This window comes from Phyllostomus hastatus, unplaced genomic scaffold, assembly GCF_019186645.2.
Source record: "Phyllostomus hastatus isolate PE091 unplaced genomic scaffold, TTU_PhHast_1.1 phas_contig_1237, whole genome shotgun sequence".
NCBI lineage: Eukaryota > Metazoa > Chordata > Mammalia > Chiroptera > Phyllostomidae > Phyllostomus > Phyllostomus hastatus.
The window spans coordinates 9,747-22,284 of record NW_025333557.1 but is presented as its reverse complement, the minus strand read 5'-3'; the positions used below and the strand labels follow the sequence as shown (position 1 = coordinate 22,284).

General features: G+C 43.7%; 1 gene segment (V, D, J or C); it reads right to left on the bottom strand.

Annotated features, from left to right (window-relative positions):
• Positions 1-1,900: 1,900 nt before the first annotated feature.
• Positions 1,901-2,445, bottom strand: LOC123825038. The segment is given in 2 exon segments: positions 1,901-2,313; positions 2,400-2,445. Coding segments are annotated over 2 exon segments (459 nt in total).
• Positions 2,446-12,538: the final 10,093 nt, after the last annotated feature.

The following is a 12,538-nucleotide window of genomic DNA, read 5'->3' as shown; positions in this document are numbered from 1 at the left end:
AACTTCCAGACATAGCAGAAGTTGTTTCCTTCTTCTGTGTTACAGAAACAGCAAATCCTGGGCCAGCAGTGAAGGTGAGATCTTGAGTCCTCAAGGGTGTCCTGTCAATGATTAGGATGGTTTCATCCAACTACACTCCCCATGGCTTGTGAACATGTTTTCATTGTGTGTGTTTCCGTGATGCCTGGAGCTAATTCCCTGACAGAAAACTGGTCCATTCAGATGACAGAAGCTGCTTGAATTTGCATATTCACCACTTACACGTGCAGTGACAGAGGTGCTCACTTTATCAAATTGTCACAAACCAGTGCTGTGTTGTGTGCCCATGACACACACATGTCATGGTCACTAGCACCCACTATCTTTGCAGAGATTGAAAAATATCATTTTTACATAAAAATTATTTGCACGCCAATTAACTTTAACTGCTGTGTCCAAAGATTGTCCACTCACACCTGTGGCCCATCATCTCCCCACAAGGACACATCAGTTGTCAGATGTGACATGTGAATAGAGACAGCCATGAATTCACTGACTTTCACTCACAACTGGCCTCTGCCCCACTGCATGCAGGCAGAAAATAATAGTGAAAATTGCCCATAAGGTATTAGAAGGTGTTTTTTCTTCCCTTCTTATTGGAAGGTATTTTTTCAAGTGTTTGAACAGCAAGTGCAGCAGTGAAACTCCATGAAATCCATCTGTGGGTTTTGTTTTACATCCAAAGAATCACACACAATTCTATTCAATTGGACATTTAGTTTATTAGGGCTCCTTAAACTCATGGTCCTCATAGATTCTGGGGAAGCCTTTCATCTTTGGAAGCAGACATCTGAGGCAAGGCCTTTCAAAATCTGATGATCTTGGATTGGGAGGGATCCCGCCAAAGACACTGCACCAGGAAGCTGATCAAATTCTATCATCATCATCATCATCATCATCATCATCATCATCATCATCATCTTCATCTTCATTTGATCACTTATAATTATTCTTTTCATTTTCTATAGGCATGGTAGGTGTCCACACAAAATGAGCATTTTTATCATTTTTGCTCATTTCTACAGTTGACAAGTGAAATAGGTAGTCAGACTTGATTTTATTTTATGTTTGACTGCTGACAACTGATTGGTAATTCCTTCCCCTTCTTCACCTGTCCACATAGGAAATCTGATAAGAAAATTTGCCTCCCCCACTTTAGTTGTCCCTGGGAGAGGCAAACCACACAATACCTATAAGCAGAAATCCCCTTTGTACCACCTGCTCAACAAAATAAAATCTTGATCCAGTATCCTTCCCTGCCTCTGTTGAAGCACATCTTACTTGCTGAAGGATTTTTCCAGTCCTCCCAGAGATTTCAAAAATGTGCATGATAAACCCTCCATGTCCCTTTGGTGTGTGTGATTTAGTCTCCAGCCTGGACACCCACACCAACCTTTTGTTGGCACCTCTGTCCTATGTGGTATCACCTTTGCTGGGTGCTGTGAGCATGATGCCAACACAGTGACCATCAACACAGCAGACATTTCACCTTCTGGTATTGATTTCATTAGCTGCCGGTGCCCACTGCACAGTATGGATGTACCCTGGTGCTGGCCAGCTTGGACACTGGGCAGTGTGGGGCTGGGCAACACTGTTATGTCCAACAGAGTCTCTCTGGGTAGATTCATCTGACTTGGGTCAGAAGGTTTGATGATTCATTGGAATTGGGCACAAGACCCTCTGAAAGAGAATCTGACTTTGGTCCATGTGAGAATATTGTCTTTATTTACCACAGACTTCTCTAACTCAGAGAGTAAGAGGTGAGTGTAGAATCAGGAGTCTGGGGAGACTTCTTGGGGGGAAATGTTACAGGAAGAGGAAATCACACAGGAAACCTGCAAAGAACTCCTAGTGAACATGCTCATGAGAAGGTCCTTGTGTTCAGGGACAGTGAACACCCCTGGTGTTTACAGACCCTCCTGCAGGGAGGTTTGTGTCTGGGCTCATGCTGTGTTCCCTTCACTGTGTCTCTCAAACAGTAATACACGGCTGTGTCCTCAGCTCTCAGGCTGCTCAGCTCCATGTAGGCTGTGCTCGTGGACTTGTCTGCAGTTATGGTGACTCTGCCCTGGAACTTCTGTGCGTAGTTTGTATTACCATTGCTAGGATTAACCTCTCCATTCCACTCAAGTCCTTGCCCTGGGGCCTGTCGCACCCACTGCATCCAGTAGCTGGTGAAGGTGTATCCATAAGCCTTGCAGGAGACCTTCACTGAGACCCCAGGCTTCCTCACCTCAGACCCAGACTGTAATAGCTGCACTTCAGAGTGAACACCTGTGGAGAGGAGACAGGAGTAGGTAGAATTCCCCCTTGACTCTTCCTGGTCCCCTTCTCAATGCAAACACTTGGAAGACACTTACCTGTACTCACTGACACCAGGAAAAGCACTCTCCAGCTCCAGTCCATGATGCGGGGCTGTGCTGTCAGGACTTCTGTAGGGGAAGGTGTGGCAGTGGGTGATGCTCTCAGAGCCCAGATATACTCACATTTAACCTAGTCTACCTCTTCTCATTTGCATAGTCATGAGGCAGAGAGTTTCACAGCTGAAGACTTAACCTAACATGACAGAAAGAAGAGGGTACAAGGACCATGATCAGTGGAAGTCTGAGGCTCCAGGTCTAATCACTAATGCAGAATATGTGTCCCTTGCTATGTCCCTGTGCTCTGTGCTGACATAGTTCCTCTCACAGAGGAAGAAGCCAACACAGGACATGCTTCTAATTGTGAGCCCACCTTTGAGTGACAAAGAGAACACCTGAATCAGTTCTGGCCTCACTACCTGAAAGCCTTATTCCTTTATTGGTATGTCTCTAAACACTGCACCTATTGAGGTAATACAACCACCCTTGTTCCCAGGTCCTCACAATTCAAATACAAAAAAGCCCTAGAAATAACCCTTTACTCTGGCTATCGTGTCTTATCAAGTTTGGTAAATTCTCGGATATAATAGAATATTTACAGTCAACTCATGTCTAACTTTTGTTTTAGATTACATCATGAAAAGAGAAAGATGCAGGAACTCACAGTCAATTCCTCCTCAGCTTCTCTGCACTTGTTACTGGGCAGCAGCCCTAAGCCTGTGGGTCCTGTGCACCTTCTTATGTCCACGCCATGCTCCACAGGAGAGGGTCCTTTCTATACTCACAGTGTGTGGGCTCCTCAGGATCTCTTATCTAGAACTGAAGGCAGTGCCCTGACTTCAGGATGACTCTCCAGGGACACCATGTGCTTGTACATCTCTAGGCACAGAGAACTGACTTTACTAAACCCCAGTGACCCAGAGAGGAGTCATAAAACCAGGGGCCTATTAAAGTCTCCAGGGATCCCCTTTTCTGGGACTGCCAGATGCACTGACTCAGCCAATACCACTGAGCACAATTCTTGCGAAGTTTGGGGGCTTCTGATGTCCTCAGATTCCTGTGCTTGGAGGGCCCATCTAGGTATCCCTGTGTGAGACCCTAATCCCACAGCACATCTACTGCTCAATAAAGCTTTCTCTCTCTCTCTCTCTCTCTCTCTCTCTCTCTCTCTCTCTCTCTCACACACACACACACACACACACACACACACACACACACACTTATTTCTCTGTTGATGTTCACTGTCCCTGCACACACCTGTCCTGATGCTGACCAGCTTGGACACTTAGCTGTGTGGGGCTGGGCTGCACTATTAGCTCCAGGACAGACTCAGACTATGTCCACAGGGATATATTTTCTTCATTTACAACAGACTTGCCTAATTCAGAGCCTTCAAAGGTGAGCATAGAGTCAGGAATCTAGAGAGGTTCTGAGGGCAAGTGCTACATGAACAGGAAACCAGAGAGGAAATTTACCCTAACCTCTAACTGCACCCGCTCCTGGTAGTGTCCTTGTGTTCCAGGCCCCTGAACATCCCATGGAGGTCACAGCCTCTCCTGCATGGAGGTTTGTGTCTGGGCTCACACTGACTTCCCCCAATGTGTCTCTTGTTTACTAATACATGGCTGTGCTGTTGGTTCTTAGGCTTTTCAGTGTTTCAAACACTTGACTGTTTTCTTAAAGGATTCCATTTATTTACTTTTAGAGAGAAGGAAGGGAGGGTGAAAGAGAGGGAGAGATGCAACATTGTGTGGTTGTCTTTCACAGGCCCCTGCACTGGGGACATGGTCTAGAGCTCAGGCACATGCCCTGACTGGGAATTGAACTGGTGATGCTTTGGTTTTCAAGCCAGCACTCAATCCACTGAGCGATACTAGCCAGGGCTAAATATACGTGGCTCTTGGAGGTATCCCGGGTGATGCTGAGCTGGGATTTCAGCATTGGGTTAGAGTCTGCTTCTATCACTCCATATAACAGTGACCCATTCCAGCCCTTTGCCTGGAAGCTGGTGGGTGCAGTGGACACTATAGCTCATTAAAGAGAATCCAGGGAGAGTACAGGTGAGGGAGAGCATCTGTGAGGGCTGCACAAGTTCTGGGCCTATGTCCTGCAGCTGCACCTGGGGCATGACACCTGGGGACCAGGAGCATCAGATTTTGTCAGTCACATGCATTCATCACCATCCCATACACACTTGTCTGACATCTCATACACTCATCCCTGGGGGCTTGTCACCAGGCACAGGAGACCTAGTAGTCTCATCTTCTTGTAGAACACAACTCTGCCTTCCCCAGAGAACTCAGAGCCATGTGAGGAGGAGCTGAGAGACCCTATTGCCCAGAGGAGGATTTACTCTGGAGCTGGAAGTGGAATTTGCTTGTGGGGCAGCCTTTTCCCTATAAGTCAGGAGGTCAGAGGTCCAACACCCCAACCATTCTCTGACCTCTGTGAGGATATCTCTTCTCTTGAACTCACTCACCATGCCTGTCAGAGAGAGGGGCCATGTGGTTTATGAGAGACATTGGAATTGGAACAAATGATGGGCTCACCTTCCTGAGCATAAGAAATAATGCTGCACTAGTTGAGCATGTGCCATTTTTGAATATTCATGCATCTTTGAAAAATATTCAAAAGGGATTACTACTTGTTCATATATTTTATGAAACACAACAATTATGAAATATTTATCAATGCAATTTTATATATACATAATGTCTACCTTGGTATAAAATCTTAAAAAATAGACAAAACCAGTTTGAATGCAAAATTTCTTTATTTCTGACATTTTTATCTGAATAACTCAATCCCAAGCAGAGGTGAGAGAGTCATATGCTTTTGTTATTTTATTTTTGGAAAATTTTGATTGTGTCTACCACTCCCTGTGAAAACTCTATTTTTATGCATGCCCATGACATATTTCAGTGACCCTAACTAATTGCATGAGAAATGATATTGTTATCACATGGAAAGTATTATAAATAACAATAGTAATTATACGTATTTACTATGGAGGATTTTTCAAATCATGGAATGTCTACAAACTATTTTTTAAATATTGTATTTATTTTTTTAGAGAGATAGGAAGGGAAGGAGAAAGACAGGGAGAGAAACATCAATGTGCAGTTGCCTCTCATGTGCCCTCTAATGGGGACCTGGCCCACAGCCCAGGCATGTTCCCTGACTGGGAATTCAGCCAGTGACTTTTAACTTTGCAGTCCAGCTTTCTATCTACTTCGCAATGCAAGTCAGGGCTCATTACAAATATGTTTTAACTGACCTGTTTTATCAGTCCAGTTTTGTCAGTGATGTTGGGGTTCATAGGGAGATAATGAAGGAAATTCCTAACACAGATTTTCTCACTGGAATGGGAACTTCTACCCTGACAGGAAACCTCACTTCCAGCCACTGTTGCCCCTACTTATGGAGATGGTCACAGAACTCCAGTGGTGATGGGCTCTCCCGCAAAACACATGACATTATTAATGCACAATAACCCCTTTCTTCCATCAGACATATGGTTTAAAACATAATTTCCTGTCTGTTCTTGTCATTTAATTCCCTCAGTAGAATCTTTGGTGGTAGAAATGTGCTTTTGTTGTTGTTTGTTTTTGTTTTTCTGTTAACAAATATATTTTTATTGCACTTTTTAAAACTGGGTCTTGTTTTTGGTGTTTTATTTAAAATCTTTACAAAATGTGGTCTCCTGCATTGTCCACAGAATAAAAAATCCTGATGTGGACAGAAAGGTCCTGGGAACTGATGAAGCAATGGTGGTTGGAATCCTTAATATGATCGAAAATTGGGTTCCTGTGGCAGTGTGTCCAGGAGAGCAATGTTTCACAGCATGAAGCCCTGATTCATGTCAACATTTGATTCAGTTGATTGGAATTTACATTGTGAATCTCCCTACAGTATGCAGCAGAGAAATCTAGAATATCCCTCGAGAAAATATGTCAGGTAACTGCCAGGCAGATGAGGGATAAACTACCCAGGATAGGATGGAGATGCTAAGAAGAAATGACAGGGGCATGGTCTGAGAGCTTCATTCATGAGGATGAACATGGCCAGGCAGGGCCAAGGTTGCAGAGATACTGAGAGATCAATAAAAAAGATGAACTGGAACTGACACCCGGGTGTGTGAACAGCTCAATGACAGTCCTTTGTCAACCTCTGTGTGCAGAACTAATGTTGGAAAGAGGGGCAGAGAAATGACCTAGTGATTGTGAAGACCTGGAGTGGATGGCACTCTCAGTGTGTGTGGGAGGAGGGAATGGAGGTGTATCTCTGGATGGGCAGTGGGTATTCAACCTTATTCTCTGGTCCAGAGGGTCATACATCCAACTACTCAGGAGATATGTGGGAACAGGGTTGTGGAAGTTACACTGTCTCACAGTGGTCACTCTGAACCACAGAGGCAGCAAGACCCTTGCACTTAAATAGCTTTTGTTCCATCCATCTGAGACCTGGGCAGGAAGAGCTCAATTCAGAGGCAGGATTTTACTCTCTGAAGAAGAGAGGAACACAAGGACATGAACAATGAAGCTGTTTTGCATCATTTCAGTGTCCTTATTTGTGACACATGTGGGGACATCTCTGGGTGACTTGGTATTTGCAAATTCTGTGGTTTGATTTTAAGTGGAAACACAAATCAAATGACAGTTTACATATTTTTAGTGATTGAAAATAAGACAAATTTAAAATGTGACCATTTTGACTCTAAGATTTGAAGATGAAAATTGGTATGTGTGGAGCTCTTTTTACTGTTAAATTGAAATGAGTTCAGTATCCCTGACCCTTCCTGCTTTTTCTCCTTACCATCACTCCTGTGATGTGGTTCTCATCATCTCTGAGGGATTGATACACTCTTACATTGTTTCATTACATGAGTTTCAGACAACCCTGGGCGCCATCCCTTCTGTACCTTTGTGATTAAAGAAGGGCATCAGGCGGGCCCCTTCATGTGGGACCAAAGGATGTTCCATTCCGTCACACACACTGAAAAATGCATTCTGCATGTGTTCTATCCTTTATTAGACCAACACCACACTGATGTCCTTTTTAATTCCATAATAGGCATAAGGAAAACTGCATTTTCGATGTCAATAGCCTCACAGCAGGCACAAGTGTTATGTGAGTTTGCTCAGCATTGAAGTCACATCGCTAGGACAGCTGTATGGAAAGGAAAGATGAATTTGCAGAAGTGGGGCACAGGACTGAGAATTGAACTGAAGGACATGAAGTTTTGTTTGAGGGGAAGAAAAACTTTTACCATGATATTGTGATGAAACAGAGTGGTGTGACTACATTAAGATATAGTGAATAGCATATTTAAAATGCTAAAATTATTAATTTAATGTTTCTACTTTATACACACACATATATATGTATATATTTATGTATTTAATATCTCTTCTACATTATAAGCTGTAAGGCAAAAGAAGCCACATAGTTGGAAATGGAGAAAATAAGAATTTCAGGGTAAGAGTTGCTGAGCAGAGACAGGAAATACCATAAGTGGGAAAAAAAACAAGACATCTAAAATATAGCCTGCACCTGCTCCTGGGCTGATCCTCTGTTTGCTGGGTCTTGAGCAGCCCCTGGTGTCCTGAGCGCCCACTGCAACCCAGACTTCCTGTTTTCTGCAGGGAGGTTTGTGTCTGGGCTCATGCTGGCTTCCCCTCTCTGTGTCTCTTGAACATTAATACACGGTCATGCACTGAGTTTTTAAGTTAGTCATTGTAAGAGATAGTGTGTTGGTAGGGTTGTCTGTGAAGATTGTAAAATTTCCTTGAACTGCTGGAATCTAAGACTGAGTTTCCCTGTTGGTTGACTCACTTGGCTATGATTGGTTATATAAAACTGTTCATCCTTGGAGGTTCAGCCTTAGGTTCACCATCAGCATCTGTGTATGTGCACATGTGACATAGCTGTAATCAGGGAGCTGGGGAAGGAGTAGTTTTGGGCCCCCTTGTTGGTCAATACTTAATTTCAGAAGAACCATCTCCTCTCTATCACAGTCCCTATTTATGCCTGCATGGGACCCTAGGTAGTGCCATCACCATGTGCACACATGGTTGACATCCAGTGAACTTGAGCATGATGGACTGAATGTATCGATGTGACAAATGGGAAAAATATCTCCACGCAGGGGGATGAATTAACAAGGACAGTGAATGACCCACATCTGAGCTGACACATAGTGTCTGTGACCTTGTTGTTGGAGCAAATCCTCCTGGTCTTGTGTGCTCCCTGGTGTCATGAGCACCCTATGTCCTCCGTGTCTCCTACAGGCCAGCCCTCCTTTCTCTGGCAGGGAGTTTTGTGTGTGGGCTCACACTGACATTTCCTCACTGTGTCTCTCACAGTTTAATAATGCATGGCCATGTCCTTGGTGATCATAGAGCTTAGCAGTAGAGAGAACTGGTTCTTTGGCTTGTCTCTGATGGCAGAAGCTTGCCTCTTGAGGGGTGGGCTGTAGAATATGTTCCTATTAACATATATGCACCCTGTTTATTCCAGCCTTTTCCTGGAGCCTGGCAGGGGCAGTGCAAATTACTGTTGTTTAAAGATAATTCAGAGACAGTGAGGGTTAGGGAGAGGGTCTGTGAGGGCTTTACCAGCTTCTGGGCACATTTGAGACTCCAAATTAATCACATAAGAAATAATCATGTTTTTACATGGGCAATTACTAGAAATGAGAATAATGATTTTGTATTTGTAAAAATTAGGATTCTTCATATATTGAAATCATTGTGCCAGTGGATTAACTTACCTATTTTATCAGTCTAGTATTGGTAAGGTTGGCTGGTACAAAGGCTGTGAAAGAATTCACGAAGAGAAGAAAATGTACACAACAAAGTTGATTCACTTTCCAAACAAGGAAAGGGGCTTAAGTGTGGAGAGATACAGCAATGGTGATATGGAGGGGCTTTCGTTTTTTATTGGATTATTACAGAGTTGCTGTGGGTGCATTTGTGTTGCCACTGTGCTTTTGGGGACATTGCAGCACAGAAGGTTCTGGTTCTTTTGCATAAGCTGCAGTTTGCTCCAGTGTTATCTTTTGCTTATGGCTGTGGGTCAGTTGGTCACATTCTGTTCTTGTTTTCCAGTTATTTCCCAGTTGTAGAGAAATCAGCCCAGAAGAGTAAACTGGCAGTCATGTCTAACAAGGTATTGAGCCCACTTGGTAAATGGCACCACAAGTAAATGGTGCCAGATTTGTCCTTTCAGAATTATCAGTGATGTTGGGGTTCAGAGTGAGAAAAAAGTGGAGAATTCCTTGCACAGTTTTGCTCACAGGAAAGGGGGTATCAATCCTGAGAGGAAACCCTCACTCCTAGACTCCCTCAACCCTGATTTTTTGGGGATGGTCAATATGGTCAAAGGGGTCTGGGCTCTCCCACACAACATACAACCTTCTTAATGTACAATGAACACTCTCTTCCTATAGACATATGACGTGGAAATAAATTCTTCATTTCACAATAGGCTTTTCATTAGTTTAATGGATGTTTGTTGGTGTAAATTTATTTAATTTCAACAAATTAAGTTAACAATGTTTTTATTTTTAAAGGTTTTATTTAGTTATTTTTAGAGAGAGGGAGTGGGAGGTAGGAAGAGAGAGAGAGGCATCAATGTGTAATTGCCTCTCATGTGCCCCCTACTGGAAACCTGGTCAGCAATCCAATCATGTTCCCTGCCTGTGAATTGAACTGGTGACCCTTTGATTCACAGCCTGTGCTCAATCCACTGAGCTACACCAGCCAGGGGTATCAGTGTTTTTAATTGATTCTCTATTGTGTTTTTTTTCCCAAAATCAACTCTCCAGAAATTGGTTAGTCACCACTGTCCATGTCCTTTGGTTACAGCAGCCATAGAAACTAGGATTTGGTAACAAGAGTGGATCACTGCTGTAAAAATTAACCACAAACTTGGAAATGACTTTGGACTGTGTAAGGGGTCGGGGGGGATGCTGGATTTAGTTTGACTCACACAATGGAAATATGCCTGATTTTCATAAACAAAGTGTTACACAACACATGGGTGTAAAACTTTTTAAGTGAAGACCCAGATGAAAGAACAGGGCATAATAGAGACAGATTATATCATATTAGAAAATAACAAAATAAGTATAAACACAAATTTGTTATAAAGAGAAACTTGAAAGAATCTGCAGGTACAGATTAAGCGAAATAAGGGACATGTCATAGCCCATGGGTGGAAGGGGATTCCTTATAACCCACACACACATTTTCACAGTGTCTCTTTATATAGGTAACAGGTATAGAGACTCACACTTGGACACTTTGTGATTTTCACTGACATGTTCACTCTATGGATCAGCCAAGCTGCAGAGTTCACCTGGGGCCAGTTTATGAAATCTCTCCCCAGTTACAGGGAAGAGAGGTCACACCTGCCTGGAGAGGCCCTGGTGATGGTGTGTCTGAGTGAAGGGCCATAGTTTCATGGGAACTAGTGCCCTGTCTCAACCCATCATCATCATCATCATCATCATCATCATCATCATCACCATCATTATGACCTTCCTGTTTATCATCATTGGATTACTAAAATTACTTAATATAATGTAATTACTTAAATTACATTATATTTTCTATAAATATGGTGGTTGTCCACACATAATGAATTTTATTTCATTCTTTACTCATCCTTTATGGCTGTTATGCAGAATGGGTGTCAGACTCAATGTTCTTTTATGTTTGACTGCTGACTATGGTGTATCATTCCTGCCTCTGCTTCATCTGCCCCACACAGGAAATCTTATGATAAAGGTTGTGTCTCTCCCTTAGATGTCATTGGGAGACTGAAACCACACAAGCACTTATACATAGAATCCCCCTTAACCATTTCCTTCCCAGCCTCTATCAAAGCACATCTGACCTGTTAATGGGACTTTCCTGTTCCTCCCAGTGATTTCAACTCTGTGCAGGATAAACACTCCATGTCCCCTTGGTGTGTGTGTCTGCCATCAGCCTGGACATGAACACCAAGCTGTTGTGGGTCCATCTGCCTCTGTGGCATCATCTGTACTTGGGGCTGCAAGCCTGATGCCAAATGTATGAGCACCACCACCAAAGTTCTTTCTCCTCTGGCATGAGGTTTGCATGCCTCTGATGCCCACTGTCCATCCTTAAGGAGCCCTGCTGGTGGCTGGCTCAAAACATTGGTGTGGGGTTGGGCTGCAGTGTTGGGTACAACAGAGCCTGTAGTTAGTTCCAACTGACGTGGCTCAGAAGTTTTGATGATTCATTAAGATTAGGGATGAGAGTGTCTGAAAGAGACTCTGTCTTTAGTCAACATGAGAATTTACAATAGACTTTTCTGACTCAGAGACTTCAGATGTGTGGACACACTCAGGAATGCAGAAAGTTTCTCTGAGGAAAACTGTTACATGAAGAGGAAACCAGCCCACATATCAAAGTGCACCTGCTCCTGAGATGGTCCTTGTGTTCAGGCACATTGAGCTCCCCCTGGTGATCACAGCCCTTCCTTTAGAGAGATTTGTGTCAGTGCTCACACTGACTTCCACTCAATGTATTCTCACACGGTAATACATGGTTTTGCCCTTGGTTATCAGGCTGTTCATTTGTAGATACAGCATATTCTTGTCATTGTCTCTAGAAATGGTGAATTGGCCTTTCATGGAGTTGGCATAGTATGTGGTATCACAACCACCACTAATGACTGAGATCCACTCCAGCCCTTCCCTTGGAGCCTGGCAGACATGTGCATGGCATAGTCATCAAGTTTGAATCCAGAAGCCATGCAGGAGAGTCTCAGAGAACCCCCAGGCTTCACCAATCCTCCCCCAGACTCCACCAGCTGCACCTCCCACTGGACACCTGCAAACACAAAGACATCAAGGCAGGAAACTGTCACCCGTGCACTGTTTCTCTCAGTAATATCCACTGGCACACTCAGTGTCTCTCATTATCCCTAGATTACCTCTTAAAAATGACAACAAGGGAAACCCAGCTAAGTCCAATCTCCATGGTGAGTGGTCTGTGCTCTGTCCTGAAAAGGGACTGGGAACACCTGGGAATTCCTGGCTTGGCTCTTGTCCCAGAGCTGATGGGTCAGAGCTGGGCTGCATTAGAGGGACCCTATTTGCATGTCCT